Source organism: Siniperca chuatsi, linkage group LG14 (assembly GCF_020085105.1).
Source record: "Siniperca chuatsi isolate FFG_IHB_CAS linkage group LG14, ASM2008510v1, whole genome shotgun sequence".
Lineage (NCBI taxonomy): Eukaryota > Metazoa > Chordata > Actinopteri > Centrarchiformes > Sinipercidae > Siniperca > Siniperca chuatsi.
This window is the reverse complement of record NC_058055.1, coordinates 14,172,441-14,199,191: the sequence shown is the minus strand read 5'-3', so window position 1 is coordinate 14,199,191 and position 26,751 is coordinate 14,172,441. Positions and strand designations below refer to the sequence as shown.

Below are 26,751 nucleotides of genomic sequence, written 5' to 3'. Positions count from 1 at the left end.
CATGGGGGCACTCGGGTGTTTGATTTTAATTCATTAAAATGATTTTAAATCATTAAAATCAAAACAGGAGATCAGCCAGCTAAACAGGTTGTCAGATCGATCAAATTCTCTTTCATCCTGAGCAGCTTTCTCAACTTTCTGATGCACAGTTAAAAAATGAAGGTCCTCTGACCAGCTGAAGGCAGGCTCATACCATCCACCCAACAACCCTATTGGAACCTTTTTATGTGCGTAACAGAGGAGATGGAGAAAAGGGAGGCAGAGAGAGGGAGAGATCACAGAGCAGGCAAAATGGAAATAGAGGAGTGTTAAACTGTCGCTCAAAAAGAAACGGGGAAGAGATTAGACACAGGGGCTCTGTGGTTGGTTTGATTTGAATCAGTCCATTTACTTGATATTGAATCATTTGCAATCACGCATTATAATTGCATTTGGCATCCCATTGTGAAAAATAGTAGCCACTCGGTCTAGTTTCATCGTGTCGTTTCATGTAGAATCCATAGGGGAGCTGAGCTGCCGCTGATCTATAATGCATGGGAGGAGAGTGTCTGCGGGGCTTTGGGGGATTTCCTGTATGTGTTGAGGCTTTGCCATATAATTCTTTCATCATCTGGTTTTAACTGGGGGTTTTTTGTCTTACTCAATGAGTATTTAGGCAGAAGTGAAGGTTGGACATAACTGCTGGGGATGTTTTCAGCAGCTTTAAGTGCTCTGGGAGTCTACTTTTGCCTGAGCTGTGACCAGGCAACTGCCCTGTATCTTTTGGGTAAAGCATGACTTCTGTAATTCCCTTGAACACAGACAGCTGGATAAAGGAAACAGGAGGAGCGCAGACCAGCTAGATGGAGAGAGAGAGAGAGAGAGAGAGAGAGAGAGAGAGAGAGAGAGAGAGAGAGAGAGATGCAAAAGAAAGGAATGGTTTGGAAACAGCTCAAAAACAAAAAAATGACAAGTAAACAGGCTGTAAAATAGAGAAAGACAGCCCAACATTTAGATAAGAGAGGAAAAGGACTGAAATCCCTCGCTATGAAAAGTAGGAGAGTGATGCTGTTTTATAAAGGGAAGAGGCATGCCAGCTGAGACAACGTAAGAACTACTGTCATGTGTCATCACAATCACCCAGTTGTTATCAGTACTTTAGTGCTGAGATGGGGGATGACTCAATATCACAAGTTTGCACATATGCACGCACACACACAGCAACTGACAGAACAATTTTCTTTAATCTCAATAACCAAGAATATGATAGATTGACCCATTTAATCTGCAAAGCAAGTGATCTGTAATTTAATTCCTTTATTCCTTATCGAATCCCGTAATGCCTGCTGTATCTCCCCATATCCATAATACATGCATTGTGATAATTTGAAATGCATTATGTAACAGTTTCTCAAAACCCTCAAGGCAGCAGTGGGTGAAGAGGTGGAAGAAGCAAGGGATTTGCTGCGAGAGAAGGAGGAGAAAGAGAATGAAAGGAGGAGAGAGGTGAAATAGAGAAGACGTGAGAAATTAAGGATGAGAAAATGAGAATAGGATAAGAGAGGGAGGTGTCGAAGTGATGTGCACAACTGTATACATGCAAACGACACTTCAAACAAGACAGATAAACAGAATGTTTGTTTCACGCAGACGTAGCGAGAGACAGTGAAGCGGGATGGAAGCCACTTCCTAATCTACTCCTGGATGCAACCCTACAGAGATGTAGAATGTAAATGTACATAAAGGTTTAGAGACCAAATGTGAAAGTATGATATATTATAATGGGATTACAATGTTTTTTTGGTAGAAACTTTATAGGGGACTGAAAACCCACAAAGCACAATTGATTTCATATCATAAAGCCAAAGAAATCATAGCGAAATGCACAACTTTATTTTTAGAAAAAGTTTTAATTTCCAGCCAACTGTATCGGCACAAGATTGAGAGCTACACTTTGATGTGTTATACCCTGGTGCTGCTTAAATCATTCAAATGTTGTGTTGTGTCAGTCGTATTTATAACACTGAGTGCTTTGCATCAAAGAAAATTAAAAGATGAAAAGTGTTTAGTTTTCTTTCAACTAGGTTTCTATTTGGTAAACCCAGAAGTCATGTTAAATACAGTACAGCAGTTTAGATACATCTCATTAGGGATGGGCATATAATTAGTCATTTCCAAACAGAAACCATGGATTAAAGAGATACTTGTAAAGGGAACATCTGTTTCTGATTTGTTTGAAATAAACCTGAATTGAATACTTAATCAAATCTTATTGATTTCAACTCATGCATAGTCTAGTCCAGGGCTATTCAATTACAAATTCCACTGGGTCAGATTTTAAAACCAGGAAATGTAGATGGGCCAGACATTTTCAGCAGCCTCTTTAAAACCTTTTTTGTTTTTGTTTTTGGTAATGACAAATTGTAAATAAATGCAAATGAATGTAATACAAAATAGCAGGCGTTTGGAGATGGTGGTAAAATAAACAAACACTTGCCAGTCCAAGCAGGGTTAAACTGACGGTTTTCATTTTCAAATGTATGTTTCAGGGTTGACAGAGACATATATTCAGTCGAGCACTTCCCTACTTGTGACTGTCAATAGCCAGATGTTTTGAAAACTTACTAAGTGTGGTCGGAATTCACCGGAGAAAACGTTGATTTGTGAAAGATATGATTGGCGGTGTCACTACATCTATAAACATCCTGCCTGATTGGTACCGCGCATGTGCAACTCTCAACAGAGATGAGAAGGAAGCGAGATGGCTCACTCGTTAACTACTTCCACACACTATACACTGTATGTAGTTTACTTATTTTGTCATATATCAGATTTATGTACGCTGGGCCACTCGGAGGTTGCTTCTGGGCTGGATGTGGCCTGCGGGCCGCCAATTGAATAGGCCTGGTCTAGTCTTTCAAACTCTAGTTGCAGATGCTCAAGGCTCCAGAGTCAAAATGGAAATTTTTCATACATAAATTCATTTTTTCCTCACTTTCTTCTATTGAATGTTTTTAAACTTTTTCTTTATACTTTTGATATTTTTGCTGGTGAATGGATTCAGAAGCCTGAGCGAATGAGACAATGACAATTTTTATTCCAATGAGTCCATTAAAAGAAGTTAAACTATAATGAAACTGATTTGGAAAGCAGCATCAGATCACATACAGGCTAAAGTCAAATCAGCAGAAGGGGTATTTGTGAGTAAACACAGACCAAAAACAATCAAACAAAGTCACTTTTCTCTTCTGGGGGACTACATGTCCTTTGGTTTCTGTTCATCTGTTTCACAACTCTCGATCTGAGCATGTTTGCACCTCTGGTATACCTTGGCAGCGGACAGACAGTTTGAGTATTCAAATGCTGTGCAAACACAGAATGCCGAAAGAAATGAAAGCCCTTCAAAGGTTGCAGTTGGTGTAAGTCTGTAAGTTATCATGTGAAAAGACAAGCCAAACATTTTACATAATGAAAGACATTGTGCCTAAAAGACTGTTCTTTGGTGGTTTCATAATCAATAATATCAATAGTCATTTCTCCCTTTGTGCAGTGTGTCTTTAATCTATACTTTTATTTTCCTAAGCTAAGACAGCTTTCTGATTTAATCATCTGCTTTGCTTTACAGTTCAGTCAGTCAGTCAGTGTGCACTTCAAAGGTCAATCTCCTAGGACTAACCAGACTTAATGTCTTCCTACTGTACTCAGTAGAAAAGCCAGTAAGCCACAGCATCGCTGTGTGTGTCCAACATGTAAATGTACCAAATCACAGATATACATTTAAACATATAATAACATATTACTAAGAATTTGCGGTGCAGAAGGGTAACCTCTTTTCCCCAGCACGTTTGAGAGTTTGTGTTATAGGTAATACATGACAAGCCTCAAATTTAAATAAATTTGTACTTTGCACCAACTTCTGTCATAGATTTTCTAACTAGACGCTGAACTACTGCAAATACCCTCTGAGGCAGACTGAGGTGTATCTGCTGTTAAACCTCACAGCATGGTAGGCTTGGCAGCGTGTGCCGCCAGACTGAGCAGAACGGCATTTTTAATGTGAAGGAATAGAGGGAAAAACAGACGAGGGCCGGTGTTGTGCATCCTAAATGTGGGGGGGATGCAGAGGCTTTGGCTTGCCTGAGGCAAAGCGTCCACAAAGTGCATTTTGAATGTGAATTGTCCTGACCTGAGTTCTTCTTCACACTCAAACAAAAGCTTACCAACAGATGACTACTCCATTGAATACATACATCATTTGTAGCCTCATGATGCATGCAAATAGTTTCTCATATGTTTTTCACTATACAACATATTCAGTAAGATTTCATCTGGTTTGAGAGGCAGCTTGAGCTGGATTAACATTAATGCCAATTTAAACAGTTGGCATTAGTATCTCTATTTCCCTTGTAGCGTTTGAAGATCTGACCAATAACTTGCTTCACTGATTTAGCAAACAGGCAGATGTTTTCTAGTCCTATACAAGTCCCTAGAGGAAACTAATAGTCAGTTAAACTTACTGAAACTCCCTGCAGTCACATGTCTGTGAAAAAACAACAGTAGCCTTGCAATATTCACATAATGCTCACTAGGGGATGATTTCATTATCTTTTGAATAATGTCAATATTACTTTCCCAAATTAATGGTGCTTCCAGACAGCAGTGGTTATTGCAAATAGCTCTACCCATAAGGTGGTTCAAGGATACAAATGTGATTAAAATCCATATATATTTGTTTGCCAGTTTTAGGACTTGTAACAGGTCTATAAGCATAGCTGCCTTCTCACATCATTCCAATGCGAAGTGCAAGTTGGCCCATTTAAAATTTAATTAGCTGTAAGTTGAAGCACTTGTTGTTTAATCAGATACACATTTCACCCTATCCTACCTCAGCTGAGGAAGTCTGGTGATTCTTCCAACAAATATCCACCTCCCAACACTGAAAGTGAGTTGCAGCTCACAAGTCTGCTGTTCTGTTTGAAAACACTTCATTTACGACAACAAGAAGTCAGCTGCTGCCCGGCACACACATACTATACCTGGCGCCTCTGCATGTTGGGGAGAAGGGGCAGTGTAATCACACCTGATAGAAAAACAAATGTGAACTGACAGGCCTGAGCATTATTTCTGTGCTGTGGTGATTCTTGTGCACTCACACCTGAGGTCAGGCTAGAAAACCAGTGCCATCACTAATGTGAAATGCATTAATGATACAAATTGAAAATCACTGACAATGGATTGGAAAAAGTGACATAAAAAACAATCATGGTGCTTATAAAGAATTTGATGCTTGAAGAAGTTGGAACAGCAAGGAAAATAAATGTGGATACGATCAGTAGATTAATTCATCAGTGATTATACTTTCAATTACACCTGGTGGAAAACATTACACCTTTCAGGCCATGAGCGCATTCATCAGAGCTGGTATATTTACATTGTGATTCAGTGGAGTGTTTTAAAGAAAAATGTAAACCTTTAATCTTTTCCACCTTGTTTCCATATATTAGTTAAACTGGTGACATGTTTATAATGTCCTCAGTCACAGCCAGCCTGAGGCATAACTGAACTGCGATTGCTTATGGTGCCACAGCAACCATTGGTCCACACAGGACATGAAAAAGAAAAAAAGGCATTTTTGCCAGCCACATTCTTCAAAAAATATATTCAGCTTCATTATTCCGCGCTCTGATTTATTCTTCTTGTTGTTGTCTTGTTGCACCTATTACAAATATAAAGTCTCTTTGGGTTCCTCTTTTAATTGTAATTTAAAGCAGCTATATACAAAATTTTTATATTAACAGTGGATCACGTGACTATGTGTATGTGAAACAAGTTGCTGGTAGTGACAAACCCACAGAGAATTATCATGTGGTTCTGTAGATTTCCTTAGCTCCACTGAGCTTTTATAGCGTTTTTTTTTTTTTTCCCAGCTCATTGTTTTGGTTTTCTGGCCCGCAACTTTACTGTTTTTTTGGACATCCCAGCGGATCACTTAGCAGCTAAAGAGCCAGATAGTTCCCTCATGAGTTGGTGGAGACCAAAAATGAAGCTGAAAGGAGAATATTTGACTTACTTTTGTCAGGTGACAGAAACACAACTGCAAATGAATGCTAATGTTGCTCCGTAACTGCTGAATGTGTAAATAGGCAACTGTTTGCTACCAAGTCCACTATATTAACTTAAAAGGTGACAATATGTCAGTTTGTGTTCACAGCTTGTTTTTATGCCCACATGTGGCTAAAAATTATTGCAGGTTTAAAGTTCAAAGTATTTAGTACTATTATCTTTTTTTTTTGTAACTGTTCTTGCACTTTTTTGCATTTATCCATTATGAGGAAGAATTTAACCAGGTTAATTTTCTTTCTTTCTGGGATTTTTAATATAGTTGATTGTTCCTTGGGGAAAAAACCCTCAACTGAGCTTAACTGTCTTGTACACTGGTCTGTCAGTTTTAGAAGACCAAATTACTTATTGGGTTAGTTTTCATTTAAGTAGTTTTTACGTAGCTGGCTTTGACCATACCAATGTTCCTGAGACATACTGTGTATGTTCAGGTGTGCAGTTCAGTGGCTAGTTTACTTTAATTATCTAGTGACACACAGTATTCTGACATCAATGAATGGCAGCAGAACAAGAGGCCAGGTTCTGTCTGTTCCCCTTTAACTGGAGAGCACTTCAAATTTTATGTTGTCTGAATCAAAGTGGCTTTCAGAGCCAGAAGGATGGAGCTGATGGTGCTGCAGCCCACGGTTGGATAGCAGCTAGCATAGCTGGTGAGTAGCCTGCCGTGCCAGCAGCAACATCATCACCTTAATCCAAGTTGATGAGCACTGAACTGCTGGAAACCAACAGGCAAAGCTGACTGGCAGTATTTGCGCTGCAGTTGCCCACCGTTGCCAACCAAAGCTACAGTAAATCACTCTGCTGCTGTGAGTATCACCATGGCCTGTTATTTTTCATTGGACAATGTTGCTGACACCAGCACAGAGAGGAAAGTGCCAACATGTGTGATGACAGTAGGTTTGAAACTTTCCTCAAAGATAAACTGAAAGAATAAACCAGTGCAACAAAAGGCAAGCAGAAACCTTTGCGTTCAGCCGGTAGACATGATAGGGAGCATGTTTTCATGGCACAACAGCCATGAATTATTATTAACTGTATCTTTGGGGTTTTCTTTTGTTCAAGATTGAGTACAGCAAATGCATTTGCCATATTTTTTAAAATTGTTTCTTTGTTCTAACACATAAAAAAGGACCTATGATAATGCTTGATTGGCAGGCAACCTCTTGCAGTCATGAGAGTAATTACAGTCCTCTACTCTGGCAATAGGGCATGTAGTTCGACGTTGTTGTGATATTGTCAAAAAAGGTCTCACAGAGGACATCTGAGTGGATGGTTGGATCCGCAAAGCGAACCCAGTAGTTTTAGTTACCTAAATTTAACCAAACCTTATTCATATAAGGTGGCAGATCAGAAAACACTCACATGGACTGTTTTGGAAAGGGCATATTTGTCATTTTGGAAGACGATGGCAAGTGATCTGTTGACTGTATATGTATATATTTTTAACAGACTAAGTACTTTTTCCCCTCTCCCCATTAACATTAAATATGAAGCAGTCCTTGTATCACCAGCTGCTCATTTCACCTGCCTGGTGTGCCCCAAAGACCTGCTTTAATCTCCGGCTCCTTAATATTATCTCAGTGCAGTCCTCCATCGCTGAGGTACAAGCAGTGTGAAGAAGTTAGAGGGAGCTAGAGATAAACTTAAGCTTTTCTGTCTGTGCATGTCAGCGTTCATGACTTATGTGTTGGATGAACTTTCCAATACCAAGACCTTGAAACTTCTGATGTTTCTTTAGTGATTGCTCTGATCGATACCACACTTTAACTTCAATGCAGCCTCTTTACTGCTGGATTTCCCAGATGTTTTCTGGTTATCCTGAGATCCTGAGGACTATCTCGCTTACTCTCTTAAATAGTGTTCACATTCAGTTCAACAATATGCGCTTGCGAGCAGGAGCAGTTCCCATCAGATTTGCTATGAAGCACACTCAGAAACACTGAAGAGTTATTATTCCATCTCTACATCAGAGTTAATTTCATCTCATTTGTGACACACCAATCTGTCATTTTACTGAGCAAAGATTGTATGCTGTATACAGTAAATTGCAAATGATACTTTTACCTGAAGCTTAAAGTGAAAATCCTCTTGTTTTAGTCATGAGAAGTTGTGTAACAGCTCTGACGCTGATACCACAACTTACAAAAACCATGACGCTTTTAAGTGCATTATATGATATCCTGCTTGCAGCCTAATTGTCTTAGCTATTTAGCAAAAAAATTCTTTCTTTCTAAAATAGTTCTATGTATTACTCTAGTTATACTTTGCTCATCTGTCTACACTGCCACAATTGTTTGGTTTCAGATTTACACACATACTGTATGGTGCTTATGTTAGGCCCTTAGCCTGTCAATCCTGCATTGTGTTTGTCCGACGTACCCCCACCGAATCAGAGACAACCTTCTTGATTACAGCTTTTTATTGATATTACTGTAAAACTAGTTTTCCTGGGAATTTGTGAAATTCTATTATTCTACTTCTAGTATTGCATCAACAAAAAAATCTAAATAAAAAGAGAATTAAAACAAGATCAAGTTAAATGGTTTGTGTGCTCGAAACCTGTTCACCATCATGGAGCGTGGCCATGACAGAAAAACATTTTGCAAGACAGTTCCTGAGGGTTTGAGGTTTCTGTGTGCAAAATAAAACCACCAGCTGTAAATCCTTCACTCATCCCTTCACCTGAAAAGCTTTTTATCACATCACAACATGGTATTGTAATTCCAATAATGTTGTCCATATGCTCACTCTCTCTTGCAGGACGAGGCATGTGCCAGTGTAGGTACCAGATGCTTGGCCTGGCAGATCTACTCGGGGTCCTGCCCACATGACATATGCATATTGTCATGGGGGCAGGGGCCAAACAGATAATTTATTTGTATATCAAGATATGTATAAAACTGTGTACAAACATTTAAGTGTTTTGTTATGAATAGACACTCATTCGAGATTCACTTGTACTGAATTAAAACGAGTGTCTCTTTACCGTAGTGTTACACATACTGTATAGCTGAACAAAGTTAAAATTATTAAACTTGATAAATCAACATTAAACTTTTTGCCACTGCTACTGCTGTTGTTCTTAAAACGGAGTCCCTGTTTAATGAGTGATGATATATATATATATATATATATATATATATATATATATATATATATATATATATATATATATATATATATATATATATATATGTATATATCATATATGATACATTTGATATATATAGATATTTCAGTCAGTGCTTCAGTTGAGAAGGAACTCTGGAACTCTGCACATATCTTGTCTAAAACCTTCTTTCTTTCTGTCTGACTGAACATAATTTAAGTTGTTCTTTATCATTATGGATGTGATTTACTCAGCCGTTAGGGCTGGTTTGCACGTTTGCCTGAAACTGAGGTTATACTGCATGGCTGTTCCTTAATTGGTTCTCAGTTAATTGCCACAGCATGAGGGTTGTGTTTGTTTTTGCGGTCAGTGTGCTGTGTTAGTCTTCAACCCTTGCAAGTATAATAGTAAAGTGATGTGACAGTACATCAAATGGCTTTTTTTCTGGAATGGAAATTGCATATAAATGTAAAAGAACTTCAATAAAAGGAAAAGCAGCAACTTCCCAAAAGCAACTGCTACAATAAAAGCAAAATGCTTTTATTATTCTTGTAATGTGCGTTAAGATTTGGGGATTTTTTTAGTGTTTATGTAAGCTATTTAGAATTATTTATGCTCCTACTGAGGAAACTGTTTATTACTGATTTCATCATGTTGCATTAGATATCTTGGAGCTAGCTGCTTAACACTTTGGTGAGTTTCTTAAGGTTAATGTCATTTATAAATGAAGCGTCATATCGGGTGTTGCACATTGTTTACACTGTAAACAATTGGTGACAGTGCCCTCTAAAGAGAGGCGACGGAGGCAGAGAGAGAGACCTGAGGGAGGCAGCTACTTTGCTTCTTCTTTGCAAAGCTGGTTTCAAAGCAGCCGCCAACCAACCGCTGAATCATATTTACTGAAATACACACTTTTCTCCAATGACTTTTTTTGACTCTGTAACTCTCGTTAAAGAGTAACTTAACACCAGCTTAAAATACTTGCTGACCTCCAATAATCCTGCAATAATGTAGCGGTGATAGCATGATGCATGCATGATGTTGGGGGTGATCGGAGGTGCAACAGATTTGAAACTTTCAACCAGAAGAGGTCAGTGAAACTGCTATTCAGCTTGGTGTTAAGTCACTCTTTAAAGTTGGAGGTAAGCATGTGAACTGAGACAGTCCTCACCAGAAAAATGACAGCATTAGCCATTTATTCAAATGCTTGACATGACCAGGTCACATAATGAATAAAAAGATGAACCAGGCTTAACTTTTGCTGGACTGCAACATGACATTATCCAGCAAGGCGCTCCGGTGGCCTACATGAAAAAAAGTGAAAAGTGAAAGTGCACATTCCAGGTATTTCTACCATTTACCTGCTGATCAAAAAAATATTGCAGCCATGATAACTTTCCAGAGTTGTAAAATCCTGTCTCAGAGTATTATACAGTAAACCTCTGTGCAGTGTTTTGGCATCTGTAAGACTTTAAACTCATGGATTTGTTACTCAAACTGGACTTCCTGGATCATATTTAATTGTTTTACCAGTACCTGAAACAACATGCCCCCACCAAAACAGCCCCTTGCATTGTTTTAGGCAGAGGTAAAGGCGGGTATAGTGTGACATTGTTATAGCACTGCAAAATCGCTTAAGCAGGAGGTCAAGAGTTGTGGGTGTATAAAGTGTCTGATTTTGACACAGATGACCATGCTTTGCATCCTGTACCCTACCAACAAGTCGAATAAAAGTAACAAAAATGGAAACATAGAGGTGGCAGATCAGAAAACGCTATTTGGTCCAAATATAATTTAAGATGACCCTGACTATAAGACAAATTCCTGAGGGACGGGGTTGGATGAATACTTTTTGAAGGTAAGAAACATGAAGAAAAATAAGGCATTTAGAATAAAACAACAAAGGCAGATATAATAAATGCAACAAATCCATGAACATTTAATTATTTTTATAATTAAATGGTTTAGGGTGCTTAAAATGCAGTACACACGTTTAGCCTATTGGTCTTTGTAATTCAAGTTTACCATCTCAAAGAGAATCTGCAGCATAAACCTTTTTTTAAATTGATCTATTGCCCATCCAAATGAGCATGTCCCTGTTTGACGTATTTGAGCTGGTTGGAGTCGAGCACTAACTTCCAGGTAAATTAGGACAGTCAAATTGAATAGACTTGTCACATCTCTTACTGGATAAATTGTTGCACATTTCTAATTAAATGTTACCTCGGGGATGTTTATACCAATTAATTCTACCAGGATGACCCTCTGCACTTAAGACAGAATTTACTGGTGGTCAAATAAATGGTGTGTCAAGCCAAATATGTTAGAATAGGATACTTGGTAAGCCATGAATAAAGTGTTTGCAAATAGGAATTGTCTAGCCATGTATTTAGAGATTCAGAATACATTTTTACTTTCACCTCTCATTTGATTATGTGGCAAATATTGGGATCCTTAAAACTTGTTCACCTAAGAAAAAAGTCACAGCTCGAGATGGTAGTGATGCCAGCTCAAAATCAACATGCTGTGTGTTTGCTGATGTCACGTTACATGATATCTGGCTATTGAAGTTACACCTTTTTATCTGTGGCTGTCATCTAATGGTGCCAACTTCTAACGTTTCCTGATGCAGCTTTAATGATGCATTTTTTTGTCTGGAAATAACAAAAATCAGACGCTTAAACCAGATTTGGATGTACTGCAGGCTATATTTGTCCACGCTCTTGCAGAAACTGTAAGCCTATGAGAGTGGAAAGTTTAACTTACTGTACAGTATTTGCCTGAGGCAGTAAGACAACATATATATTCTGAAATCTGACTCAAACAGACTCAAACTTTGCTGGTATTTCTCTTCTTCTGTGAATTCCTTTTAATACGGAGAGTCAAGAGAGAGATGCAGTGGACCTTTAAAGTTCTTCACATAGTAGTAGCCTGACATGCTTCCAATCCTTTTCAGACTGGCAACATAGCCTGATAGTGTTTCATCTGTGAGAAACTCTGAAATAACCTCTGAAACTTCTGAAAATAAGGCTAGAAGAAGCAACTGTTGTGAAAGCAGGATTATTAGGGAGCTAGGACGGAGGGTTATTGGGTCATATCGTTCAAAAAATTTTGAAAAATTTGAAGAGCAGCTAAGTGGATAGAAAAAATAAAGAACAGACAGTGGTAGAAGTGGTATAAGGGTTTGCCTTCCTTTCCCTTGTGGGGTCAACTGGGCCAGACTGACTGCATGTATGACCAGGCAGTCGGCAGGGCAATGACTGAGGAAGCTGCTGGCCTGCTGCGCAAAGGGCTGTGATAGTATAGTGGTGATGACAAGATCGTTTATTGCCTTGCCCAAAAAACTATGAGAAAATGTATTACTCTTTTCTCCATCTCATTCTGTCATCAGCTTATTCTCCCTTCTCTTCTTCACCTGCTAACAATCCCATCCCATGCCGACCTTCAACCTCCTTCTATTTTTCGCCATCTTCCTAATTTTCTATTTCCTGTTGACAGCTTTGTTCATTCATCTCTACAGACTGAGTGAGCCGTTTCCTTCGTTTTGTCTTTGTGTCATGTTCCTCCATTTAAGAGATTGAAGAAATAACCAGAGGTGACAGCTTCATTATAAAATAACAGGGCTGTTAATTGTCCAGATCATGTCTTGTTGGAATTGTATTATTTACCCTTCTTAAATGAGATTGGCTCCCCCCACTTTTGACGTATATACTTTCCACATGAAAGTGCAGCTTTCATCAAGCCTGAACATTTTTCCCTCCACATCACTCCTTTCTGGATTCAGTGCCCATTCCTGCCATCATTCCCTTACCATCCATTTTTTGCCCTCGTTCCGCCACTGAAAACAAATTTAAATGCAAACAAGGCAAATCTGCCTTGCATGTCCTCCCACAGGAAAGACATTAAAAAAAGCAAATGAGAGGAAAATCAATGCAATCTCTTCCCCTCAGGAATTACTTACAGACATGAAGGGAAAATGCACAAAATCATTTTTGGTTCTAACATTGTTTATTACAGTAATCATTCACACATTCCTTTGACAAAGAAGATTAATTTTCAGTCAACATTTCCATATGCAATTATGTACACATGAATAACCTTGTGAAGGGCTGAACAGACTTCAGTCTTAAAGCATCCAATCCACCCATTAGGCATAAAAAGGGGGGGAAAAATACTGCAGTGCAAAAAAAGACCGTTAACTATGCATGTTTGTTCCCTTCCTCTTTGATTGGTACAGCCAAATAGGTTGCTACTGCAAATTAAACTCAACACTTCAGACTGTGTATATGCTTTCATCTGGAAATTCAGAAAATTTAAGGTCGCTCAACAGTTGGCTGTCCAAATTACACCCCATTCCCAGGGGCTTCTGGGTAAATGAAGTTGTAGTATCATTTACATTGCTCTAAACCCTGAAACAAGATTACCACATTTAAGCTTAAACTCTCATCTACAGCATGAATAATTATGAAATGCGATCATCATTGTCATAATCCGTGGCTTTAGTGAACAGATGGTTCAAAAATTCTCACAGGTGTGTCAGCATGCCTCTATGCGTGCTCCCCACATGTGAAACACTTGTTCGCCGCTTTGTCGAATGCGCGCTGGTCTTTATCAGGCTGATGGTAGAGATAATGTGGCGGGCCAGCTACTGCTCTCTCTCGCACACACAGACCCAGATTTCCTGGTTCCATGCCAGAGCAGTGCACGTGCAACGGCTGCTTATCCAGTCCTCCTGCATCAACAGCATTGCGTGGTCAGAGTCATAAACAGCTACAGTATCTATCACAGAAAGGATTTTTCTTTTCATTTTTTGACAATTACAACCATCTGCTTTGTTTTTTCAGATGTACTGATGCATGTCCATGAGTTGTATGTTTGAGTAAAAAAACAATTCACTCTTCTACCTCTTCCTTTAACAGTCAGTTTACACCATCACAGCTCATAATTTTCACTCAACAGATTTAACATCATGGAAACTGCTTTCCTGCTCATTGCCTCTCAAACAAAATAAACTACACTCACATTCATGAATAAGTATAACTGCACTACTGTATTTCTCTGTTAAACAATGATTCAACATAAACAATGGAAAAAACACAAAATGTGGCCAAACTACCTGAAATCTGATTTAGTGCACAATTATGCCTGAGCAAGAGCCTCGTGACAGCTGTACAGCTATACAGGAGTTTATGTAATGCTTGTTTTTTCTCATATAGTGTGATGCCATGGTAGTGCAGTTGAACTTCATTTTATAGGTCAGATATTTCACAGTTTAGACATGGCGGTGATTGTCTTTTCAAAAAGAAAACATGGCTATGACAGCTGTGTGATAGTTGTCCAGATATTTTAAAACTTGAGTACATGCAGCTGAACTGTCACAGTTCCAAATGTGCTGCACTATTTGCTGTGTTGGAGGTGACTCAGTTCAACATGTAAATTGAAAATCTAATTACCATAATTATCAGAAAACCTTTATTTGCAGTAATTTCTGATTATGCAGAGAACCATTTTAAGGAAAAATGTTTCCAGGTTTTGAGTTATGAAGACAGGAGAATAACTTCTGAATTAATTAAAGGTCAATTCTAGAAAATGTTTAACAAAAATATATTTTTTTCTGTGCCTGCCTTCGCACATTAACTTTGATTGCACAATGGCCGATTCTTTCTTGTAGACTCAAACACTTGAAGACCAAATGTCACTGTCTAATTTCAGCTTAATGCCATAATGACCATTATTAAAATGATCTCATTCTCCTGGCAGGCTGCTTGCTCATTACACAAAATCATTCAAAATAGGCCTAAGTGCAGTGGTGGAATATAAAAAATTAAATGTAACACTTTATGATCCAAAACTTGAGCAGTAATTCTTAATGAAGTCTATTATCCATGCACTTGCTCAAACTGATGTTGTTTCTAAAGCACATGAAGGCAAAAAAGCATGAAAGCAAGTCAAATTCATGCTGCAAGAACAAGAAGATAAGTCAGACAACTACAAAAAATTATATGTTTTATATTATCATTAACATAAAATTAAAATAAAGATTAAGTATATGAGCAGTGGAGTTAATCTCACAAACATGAACATTTCTTCTCGCATGAAATGAGTAGTGAGCATTTTGAAAGAACTATTAAAATAGTGTTTTCTTGTGCATATGGAAGGTTAAGTTTGAATTTCAACTTGCACTGAGTCTCAAAAATCTTCCCTGTAAAGACTGCTGTAGCCTCAGGTGAGATTATAGCACAGGCAGTCTGATCTTTTTTTGCTCTCTGTCTGTTTATTGTATACCTTTTTGTGCATGTGTGCACAGGTTTGTGTGTACCTCCACCTCCATGCTTTATATGTGTCTTTCTTCGTTGCCTAATTTATTTATTGAAGAGGGACACGCGTGCCCACACACACAAAGCAGTTAGTAATTAACAGTAATCTATCCAGACTGAAAAGATCATTTCTGCTTTATCACATTTGAGGAACTCTGTAATGAAAAGACTCATATTAAGGTTTTTTGAAAATATACAGAACGTCATCCACCTTTTCATTGTACAGAATGTCTTTTCTCCCTGCTTTCTCCCCTGCTACACTTGAAAGAATGAACACTATTGGATTATGAAGTCTTATCAGACTATAATTAAAGATGCCGTGGTGCTTTTTATATGACCACACGCATATGTAATTGTCCACATTGAGACATTTTTCTTATTAACATAACATTTTTTTTGGTTGTGACTGAGGCATATAGGCTGTGACTTTCCAAAAAAATTGTCTCTCTTGATGTCATCCACTGTAAGACAGGCAGGCAGACACCCACACAGACAGACGCACACACGCTGAGCTGTAACTGGTAGTTGCGTTAAGTGATTACTACACTGATACTGTAATTTCCTGATGAATATCAGTTTATATCAGTCTTTGTGTCATGTGTTCATTGTACCAAAACTAAAACTGATATTTCATGCAAATATTTACTCTTAATATTACTTATCATAATAATTACTTATTATTATGTGTAGTTAGATAATTTCCTAGCTGTATTTACAGTACATCTTATTCAGTGTTTTTGAAGCAGGAATATGTTTTTTGATCGTTTTCCACCATATGTTTTGTAGGATGGCAATGTTGCTCTGTTGGTTAGTTAGTTGTGCCAACACTTTGGTCCAGACTAAAATATCTCAACAACTAGGGGATGGATTGCCCTGAAATTTGGTACACACATTCATGTCCCCCACAGGATGAATTATAATAACTCTGGTGATCCCTTAACGTTTTATCTAGTGCCGTCATCTGGTATAGATTTCAATTTGTCCAATACTTGGTGGTTTGTGACCAAATACCTGCAAAACTATTGACATTCCCATCAGCTATACTATGTGTTTAGTGCTTATTAGTATATGTTAGCATGCTAACACACTAAACTATAATGGTGAACCTGGTAAACATTATACCTGCTTAGCATCAGCATGTTAGTATTGTCATTGTGAGCATGTTAGCATGCTAATGTTATGCAGAATTTAGATCAAAGCCCAGTCTTTAATAACTGATCAACTAATGTGTATGTTACATAGACATATGCATGTTTTATTAATTATTTTAACCCAACTTATAAATATTAAATGTAAAAAATATCCTATAACCTTAGGGGTGTTTGCTATACGTACTGATATGGTCAAGGAATGTAGAGCCATAGTTATTTTCTGTTGTGTCAATAAATTGAACTGAATGGCGTTGTCATAAGGAATATAAAATGACAAAAATGTATGTTGCTAAAACAGTAACTTGTTGTTGTTGTAACGTTTGTTGTTTTTATATTGTATGAGTTTATTAGTGACATTATCTTTTTCAGAAGAATACCTTATCAGTTGATGTGGGCCTGAGTTCAATCATGACCAGTCAAATCCCATATCTTCCTTTCTATCAGGAGCAGAGCATTCTCTGCCATAGCACTCTGACACTTCAATGACGGAGGAGAGAAGTTCAATCTCCACATAAAGAGGGAAAGGGAGAGGGATGAATTACTGTCTCAACTTTGTGCATCATAGTGCCTAGTGACAGTTCTAGGTTGACAGCCACCACACCAAAGCCACATGTGCACATACTGTAGTTATAAAAATAAATGTGTATAAGCTGCTTGGTACAGCTATAAATATAGCCTTGGTGCACTTTTGACATAGTTCGAGCTACTTAGACTTAGACTTGGCAAGTATCTTGTATCCCACTGAGAGATGTCTCGTGAAAAACAGGAGGCCTCCCTCCTTTACTATCCACACCACCTAGGTCTGGGGTCCCTATAGCACTTCAGGTCCTTCCTGATGAAAACAGGAAAGACCAGTAGTTGTTGTTTGTGCATTGAGGGTGCGAATGCTGCCTTGAAAATGACCTCTGCAGGCATCTATAGCTGACACACAAGGTGAGCTACAGATATGAGACCTAGAAGGTGCAACACACCTGTCAATGCTCAGCCCTATTATATCTGGAACTACCTTCACAATAGCATCTATGTTGTTTCTAACAAACAAGCCTGAAATATGGCAGAATCCTACACCTGCAAGTACAGCACCCACTGGCTCATCACAAACCCGAAAATGGTTCAGTCAGAGACACGTGTATCAAAAGATTATTTGTGGCAAATGGTTATACAGTTAGATTTGGCAGAAGGGACTGGCTCTTTGAGGGAGCTCTCAAAGAATCTGAATTCTGCTGGGAGAACTAATCCCCCTTAGCAAGCATCCATCAATCAGTTAATAATACCAAAAGCTTAGAACATAAGGTGGAGGTTAGGGTGGAGGAGGGAGCTGTGGCATTGATGTGTTAGGAGAGTGAGGAAGTGTCAGGTTATAATTGCTGTTTTGTACACCTGTATGAATATGCTTGCATGTTACTAGTCAGCTGGTAGCCTAGGTAGCCGATGAATGAGCCAACTGCGACTACAGTGCTCTGCTGAATCTAAAGCAATGCTTCATTTTGTGAACCAGAGAGCACTGTTTGGATTAGGCTGGGAATCAGCTAGATGAAAAACGACCTGCATGCCCCAGTGTCGCAAAAGCTCAAGAGCGCTGTCCACAAGCTTGTCCCTCTACTCTGTCAAAACACAGCCACGCTGCCATTCCTGATAAAACTTTGTCTAGGGTGAGGCAGCCGGCTGTGGGTCAGAGAATAGAAACCTTTGGTATGTAATCTCAGCCCTGCCCCCTGCCAACAATCTCGCCAAGCTGGACATGCTGAGATAGGCTCCTAGTATATTGAAAATTGTCAGGTCCAGGTCAGGTATTTGCCCAATTAATACTATACTCAGTATAAAACAATGCAATATAAACTGCATTTTCTGATTACTTTAACTTACATTAGGTTATTGTCAGAGAAAGAATAACTGAATCAAGGAATGTGCAGCAATCCAATTTTAGTTGCCATATTGAAGCATGTGCATGCAGTTAGCTACAAAGGGAGGGAAACTCTGACATTGTAACATAATGTCAGCCTTAAAGAGCATGTAAACCGGAATATGAATGCAGTTATTTTATATGCAAAACATGTGAGCACTTTAAATGCAATACCATCAAAAGTGGATAAATGCTACTCCTGACTTCTATCAGAATAAGCCACCAGCGAACAGGAATGTACTTATCCTGATTGGCTGTGCACATGCAGCCAAATTCATTGTGCTGAGATGAGAAGATGATGGGGCAAACCTACTAGAACAGTATAATTATAGTATGGCCAGCATAATATAACGTGTGACTCAACTCACAATCAGACAACAAGTTACTGTAACTATATTTAAGAGCACTATATCTCTGTATCTTCCTCTCCAGGTAATGTGTTTGTGGTGAGTCTGGCATTTGCTGACCTCGTAGTAGCCTTCTACCCCTACCCCTTGGTTCTCTATGCTCTCTTCCATGACGGATGGGCACTGGGAAACACACAATGCATGGTAAGACCAAATCAGTTACAGCATGTTTCATTTTACTACCAACACAACACCAGTAAACCCACCCCCAACACAGTCTGACATTTCACTTTCTTTCTTTCTTTTCAGGTCAGCGGTTTCCTTATGGGGCTAAGTGTCATCGGTTCCATTTTCAACATCACTGGGATTGCAGTGAACAGATACTGCTACATCTGTCACTCATTCTCCTACAGTCGGCTGTACAGCTATCGCAACACTCTGCTGTTTGTTGCCTTAATTTGGGTGCTCACAATAGTGGCCATTATCCCCAATTTCTTCGTTGGTTCCCTGCGCTACGACCCGCGTGTCTACTCCTGCACCTTTGCCCAGAATGTAAGCAGTTCCTACACAGTGGCAGTAGTGGTGATTCACTTCTTGGTTCCCATTGCAGTGGTTACCTTCTGTTATCTACGCATCTGGGTACTTGTGATTCAGGTCAGTCTTCTGCTTCTCTACATGGTTATTTATGTCTTTACAGGCACACAGAAGGTATTAATAGGGGAAGCTTTTTGAACAGAATAATAACACCAACCAAATAAACCTGTAAACATGCCATCAGCTGTAAATGACAGACACCCCTTGGGCCAAACAATAACAAGATCCATCAGCCAGGGTTCATCCAAATTCGACCTGTAATGTAGAAATATTTTCTACATTACAGGTCGAATTTGGATGAACCCTGGATGAACCCTGAATTTGGATGAACTTGTCAATCCAAGTTTTGAAATTTTGACCCTTAATTATTGATCCTTGGACGAGTCAGTGTGATATTTTAAATGCCAGAATACACTGACAAAAGACATCATCCCATCATTGAAATCCTTTTTGCCATATGACATTTGAGTTGAGCATTTTGATCATTAATTACCAGTAAGTGTAGCTTTAAAACAATCTCTGAACACTGCAAGGATTTGGCAAAGCCAGTGCCTGTGATTTCAGCTGAGGTATCGAGTTTGACAGGCAGATAGATGGACGAGCTCCCTGGAGTGGTTGTATGTGTAGATGTCACTGTACGTGTGAGTTTTTGTGTGTCTTTATGTGTGTAAGATAGAGAGGCAGAGAGAAAAAGTAGCCTTCTGGCATCATTTACAGTCCAATTCCTATCTTATGTGTTTTCATTATGTCCAGGTGCGACGTAAAGTGAAAACAGAGGAGAGCCCTCGCCTCAGACCAAGTGACTTGCGGAATTTCATCACCATGTTTGTGGTCTTTGTGCTATTTGCGATCTGCTGGGCTCCACTTAACCTGATTGGTTTGGCGGTGGCCATAGATCCTTCCCGTGTGGCTCCTCGTATCCCAGAGTGGCTTTTTGTGGTCAGCTACTTCATGGCCTACTTCAACAGCTGTCTGAATGCCATCATCTATGGCTTACTCAACAGGAATTTCAGGAATGAGTACAAACGCATTGTCACCTCCGTGTGGGTGACTCGGCTTTTTGTGACAGAGACTTCGCGAGCTGCCACGGATGGCAGGAGCATGAGAAGCAAGCAATCGCCGCCTCCGCCGCTCAACAACAACGAGTCAGTCAGAGATCGCACAAACAAAGAATGAACTCTGGATCCTTGAGCCTGTGAAATGGTAATTCCTGTTTTTATGTGACATTCAGATGGTTGTGCAGCTAAAGACTATCAAGTAACAGATGAAACTGTAATGCATGGCTTGGTTTTCTATTGGCTGACATCAATCAGAACAGGGTGCAGGTGAACATGTTTACATCTATGGATGTGTTCTTTTTTATCATTTTGGGTAAAGTTGTGAATAATTATGTAATTAATATATAGCAATTAGTTCTTGAAAGTTTATCGTTTGAAGGATTAACTCAACAACTTTGCTAAAGTGCTAAATAAGGAAGAGTTTCCTCTGTGATTCTCAAACATTAAGCATTAGCGGAGCAAAAATTTTAGAGATGTTGTTACGTCCTGGGAGAACGGAGCTATGCATTGCAGTTTCATTTGGTTCTTACTTAAAAACAATCTGAATGGTACATGAATATTTCAGAAAAAAATGTAATATCCTTTAATGTCTGCTGCTGTAGACTCTTAGACATATTTCACAAAACTGGCTAACCACTGGTAAACACCTCTCTTTAGTAACTTCAAAAGCCTCAAATAGTACAACTCGCCTCAAATGAATACTAGATTAGTAAAGGAGATCATGTCAGTCAGTCTATAATGTATAACATCAGTCTGATGGGGTTTGACATGGTGACAGTAATGTGGTCAGAACTGCACACTATACCTAAATGTGGCAGTAGCATATACTTCAAGCTGCCTGGTCTGACCCTCTTGCACTGCAAAGAAGAAACAAAAACTTAGTAATATACATAATAAATGAATTCAGGAAATTAAGTCACTGATGGATGACACAAAGCAAATCATGATTAAAACTGGCACTAAACCAAACCAAGACGTGCCAGTTAACATTGCTGTTTTAGTTTTTGAAAGTCCCAAAACAAATGGTGCATGTGATGTAACAGGTGGAGGGCACCAACGTGTCTACTATTGCTGCTGTATCCATTGTTCTGCATATCACCTCAACTGCTGCGGTTTGACCATTATGTAACTTTATTGCAATACCAATTTACAAGATCACTACTATGTCACTGTAGGCTGCATGTAAAGGAACCTCTGATCTTGTCTTTTAAATTAAAAAAATATTTTCCTACAATGAGCAAACACAATGTGAGAAAAAATAACCAGCCTATTTGCTGGAAGGCTAAACGTTGATTTGATATTGCACCAATGAATTTATTCTTCAAAACTCTGTAGTCTCTCTCTCTCCCCCCCCCATTAATTTTGCATTAATTTTACATTCAACAGTTTAATGTAAAAAATCATAATATCATAGTCAATTGAATAATGTTGTCTCGTGGTTCAAACATGTAAATATAGCATATGTAGCTTTTATGGTTACATTTTCAAAAAACACAATATATAAAATACAATCTATAAACAATATATGAAAATATATTTCAACAATAACAGTTTGTAACCAAAACTATACAACTGTGGAGACAGGGCTACCCAGACAAGGAGGCAAAATCAATTTCATCATCACAATTTGAATTAGAGAACGGCAGTGGTGGAAAGTACATTTTGAGGTACTTGTACTTTACTTGAGTATTTAAATGTTCTGCTACTAATTCACAAGCTACTCAGCAGTATATAAAGTAGTTAAAATTACATTACCAGCTGCAACATTCACGTTATGTATATGCATCAGTAATCCAATAATATAATATACAATATTCTGAAATGGGCCATTCTGCATAATGAGTACTTTTACTTTTGGTACTTTAAGTATATTTTGATGTGTATACTTTTGTATTTTTACTTAAGTAAAAGATCTGAGTACTTCTTTTACAACTGGAGAACAATTACAGTGCAGAACAGTATGACAGTCAGACTTCACACGGGCAGAGCCCCACTCCATACACTGATGTCAACATATTTACAAAATCGCAACGTAATAAGTTGTTCAATTTCACCAAATAGCCAAGTGCAACGGCATAAATGATTCTTTATGCACACTAACACTTTGCTATGCAATTCAAAACATAGTGGTTGGTCACGATCCAAGACATCCAACATCAGTTGCATCTCAACATCATATCCAGTTAAAACTGATTTACTGTAATGATAAAGGACAAAAGGACTACCATACACAACAAGTGCAGGATGTTCTCCTGCTTTCTATGTCAGAAAACCTCCAGCCTCTAGAAAAAGGAAATGGATAAATACATTTACTGAATGTGCAGCAAGCAATATAGAATGAGCACAGGTTCCTCTGCCTCCTACATCATATGCAGTGTGTGGTAGTCTTATGCAGTGGCGATTCTTATTCTTCATTTTTAAAATACTTATGCAAAATTTTAGCTTTTCATTTCATAGTTACTTTATTTTCTAATAAAAAAAAGTGTTAGGAGTTGTACTGTCACTTTGTGTCATGTTTAATTTGACAGAAGAGTGACATTCATTGCCTCTTAACTGAAAAGTGCTTCAAAAGATGTAGATTGTTGAGAAGGTACAGCTCATATCTGTATTCCCATCTCAGGGTGCCTACCAAACATTTTGTTGTGTTACACAGTTGTCTGAAACATTTGCAGTTTATTAGCTGCCATATAAGGGAGTCTGAAGACATTTCAAAGGGATATTTTGTAAATTAGTGTCAGTGTGTGGTTTTTAAATGTGGTATATTGTTATTGGAGATGTATTCAAACTGTGTTTTTTTATATATCTGAAGCTCAATAACCCCACGCAATTAACAGTTTATTATCGGATAATGCTTAATCTCTCTTTCCATTCCATTTCCATCTTTCCATTAACTCTACTACAGTTGCAAAGTCTAAAACTAACCTCTTGTTTACATGGCATGTACATTGTATCATTACAAATACATTTGTTTTTCAGTGTGGAAATTGCACAAATCAAATATATAAGAATGGCAAAACAAGTTCCTCATAATAATTGGTCATAATAATGGTTTGGGTTTTTTTTTTCTGATTTAAATTCATATTGTGGCACATTTGTGTTCGTATACAGGGTTAAAATGTGCAAAGCCATAGATCAAAAATGGTAACAAATGCAAAGCTCAAAGTCGCACTATAAATATTTATAGGACAGGTCAGATGCAAGAGCATTGCAAGCAGAGGAGGGAAATTTGGAAGCAAACAATGATATTTGTGGTGCAGAGTGCAGGGTAGAAACCTGGGTATATTGTTGAAGAGATCAGATTTAGATAAATATAGGGAGTGACTATGCTGTCCTGACAACAGAGGTGAGAAGGTTATTCCACCATTGGGGAAGCAGGAGTGCTGTCCAGGTCGCTGCAGGGAAGGAAGAGCTGAACAGCAACAAAAACTAAAAAAGAGTGATGTTTACTATGGGCCAGAGAAAACTAAAGCTCAAACATCTGGAGAGCATTTTAGATGCACTGAGAGGAAAGCAGAGACTTCTATTTAAACCAAAGAAATGGGCACAGTGGAAGGGGGTTAGGTATACATATACTTTGTCAAGGTATTGCTAGGGGAATAAATCACCTTGGGTCCTTTTTTTTCATTCAAAAGTACTGCCTTACAGTTAATACAATAGTGTCAAATTTTAAATATTATGGCAAGTGGCATATTTTCTATTAAAAACTAATCCATTCAGCAAACCTAGTTTGCCTCCATACTGCTTCTTTTTTATGTATTCAGGACAGTCGTCTATAGAAAGTTTCTCTGCAGCGTTGTGCAGACGTTCACATGCAGGCCTCAGACAGGAGACTCAATTGCCGAAACAGAAGAACAAATATTGTCCTTTTCTCCTTTGTGTTTTCTTTCTATATACCCCACAGCAAAATTATGTAACTGTGTTCATTTATGTTCCTTATGCTCACTGCCTGTACCCTTACTTTGCGCCTTTTTCTCCATGCAACCAAATATGACACCTCGCTTGCCAGCTTGAAATGCTGTTTACTGTCACATGCAGCACAACCTCACAGCTTTAGTTTTTAAAACTAACCACTCTGGTGTAATTTCTCACTGGGCTTTAACACTGTCCAGTATGGTAATTATTTGGTTCTCCAAATCCTACAATGAATCTTGTTTTCAAAATTGGAAAGCTGGCAGTATTAAAATGCTTTTCCACAAAACACTATCTATTGTTTCACTGACAGAAAAATAAAAAATGATTTTATTTTCTAGCACATAAATACATGCCTGACTATGCAGTGAGCTTCCCATTTTCAAAAAGGAAATTCACCCTGGTGTTTGATTGCCATGCTGGTGTGTGTTTACACCAGGTGAGATGCTGCAGCAGTGTTAAGTTAGCTTCTCACAACAGAAGCTACAGGTGTACTGGTGCTATGTGTGATTATAGAGGTGAAACAACATTTTAAGTTCTGAGTCAAAAAACTGTGAACCTGTTTATTTTAAGTGTGAATTGAACAAGCAACTTATATATTAATGTTGTAAATACAATCCTGCCTTCAAAATAAACACACAAGAAAGTAAGCAGTGAAGGATATCACAATGTTTTTCATTGGAAGAGGAAAGCTAAGGTTTCTATGTGTTACAAATCCTTTTGAGTGCTGTACTCAATGTGGCAACACATTCAAATTTCTGCATTATGCTGTTGGAATCCCTCTCGCACCCTCCCCAACGTCCGTTTACAATATTCATGCAGGGTCGACATTTCCCTAAAAGAGACATCCCCTGATATTTCTTAGTTTCTGACTTTTTGTTTCTACCATGTGATCTCTGTTTTGGACAAAACGTAGCATGAATGAAGCAGCCACTTTGCATTTGAAAAGGTTTGTATTCAATAGCTACTATAAACACAGTTGCTTCATTTGGCTTATTTTAACGTATGCAGATTGTAATTACTGTAATTAGATCACAAGATATTCCCAAATCATAGAAACTTGATGAAGTCAGAATTTAATACAATTTTAAGTGAATTAGGGCGGCATTAAGACACTACGATGAAACAAGGTCACATACAGTAATATGCTAATTTAGACTGTTGCTCATCAAGGCTATAGTATGATTTGAAATACAACAGAGCTTCTTGATCAGTGTTTCTGTCTGCTATGCAGAAACCTGGCAACCTAAGCAGGTATAAGAGATCATTTAAATATTCTCCTCTGCACACCTGCCAACTGGCACAACTCAGACTAGAAAACTCTTGCCTCATATAGTTTAGGCTGAGGGATGTAGGCACATGATTTCCATGTGGCAACTCTGAAGCCTCACTGTTCCCTTTATTTTCATCTGGTCATACTCACTATACAGTGTGCAGTTAATAGATTATGTAACAACATGACAGCATCAGTTCACAGCTAAAGACAGAAAAGGAATGCAACACTGATCAGATTATGCGCAAGCTTCCTTCACTGAGGTGAAAATGAAAAGCCTTGGGAACATAATTGAATGCACTTACAGTGTACTGTCATAGGAAATGCGTTAACAATGTTAGTGAGTTTCAGGCAGTCGATTTCTTGTGTCTTGATAAATGTCGTCTATTCCAGAAACTGTGTGAATGTGCATGCTTGTCTGTTGTTATGTATGACTGATGATCATTGACAAGAATTAACTAACAGGTGCAGGCAGCGATGCCCAGAGGATGATCTGAGTAACATGAACCAAAGGGAAATCTGTGGAATGTAATGGAATTTGAAATTTTAACACTCAAACAGCTTGGTTGTGATACCGAGTCTCATCAAAATGAACTGTGTGTAAAAAGATATGCATTATGTGTACAGTTCTACTGAAACACGATGTTATGGAAAATAAAATGGATATATCATACTTGGTGATATTTGCTCATTAATGCATTTGTGAAATCACCAAACTCTAATAGATTAACCTCTGTTGCTCTCTTTTCCAACATTGTGTTTCATATTTCATACCTTAGTTAGTTAAAAGGTTTCTTAAAAGCCCTAATTCGCTAAGACCAACACATTTCTCATTATAGACTCTTTTTAAGAGTGTTTTGAACGTTTCCTTAAATTAGAATTAGGCTGAATTGGAGCTAGAGAGCTTTTGCAAGCTAGTGGTGCATGCTTTAAAAGTCCCTTATGCCATCAGAACCTGCCTTGCACTTGCAGAGCATTTCCAACTCTTCTT

At 38.3% G+C, this 26,751-nt stretch overlaps 1 protein-coding gene across 1 annotated transcript in view; it reads left to right on the top strand.

The window, feature by feature from the left end:
- Window positions 1-26,433, top strand: part of mtnr1bb (melatonin receptor 1Bb) — a 34,272-nt gene extending 7,839 nt beyond the window's left edge. The window contains exons 2-4 of the mRNA XM_044223432.1: window positions 19,012-19,130; window positions 19,236-19,580; window positions 20,274-26,433. Coding sequence (XP_044079367.1) covers window positions 19,012-19,130; window positions 19,236-19,580; window positions 20,274-20,696 — 887 coding nt within the window. The 3' untranslated portion in view covers window positions 20,697-26,433. The remainder of the gene's footprint in view (window positions 1-19,011; window positions 19,131-19,235; window positions 19,581-20,273) is intronic.
- The last annotated feature ends 318 nt before the right edge of the window (window positions 26,434-26,751 follow it).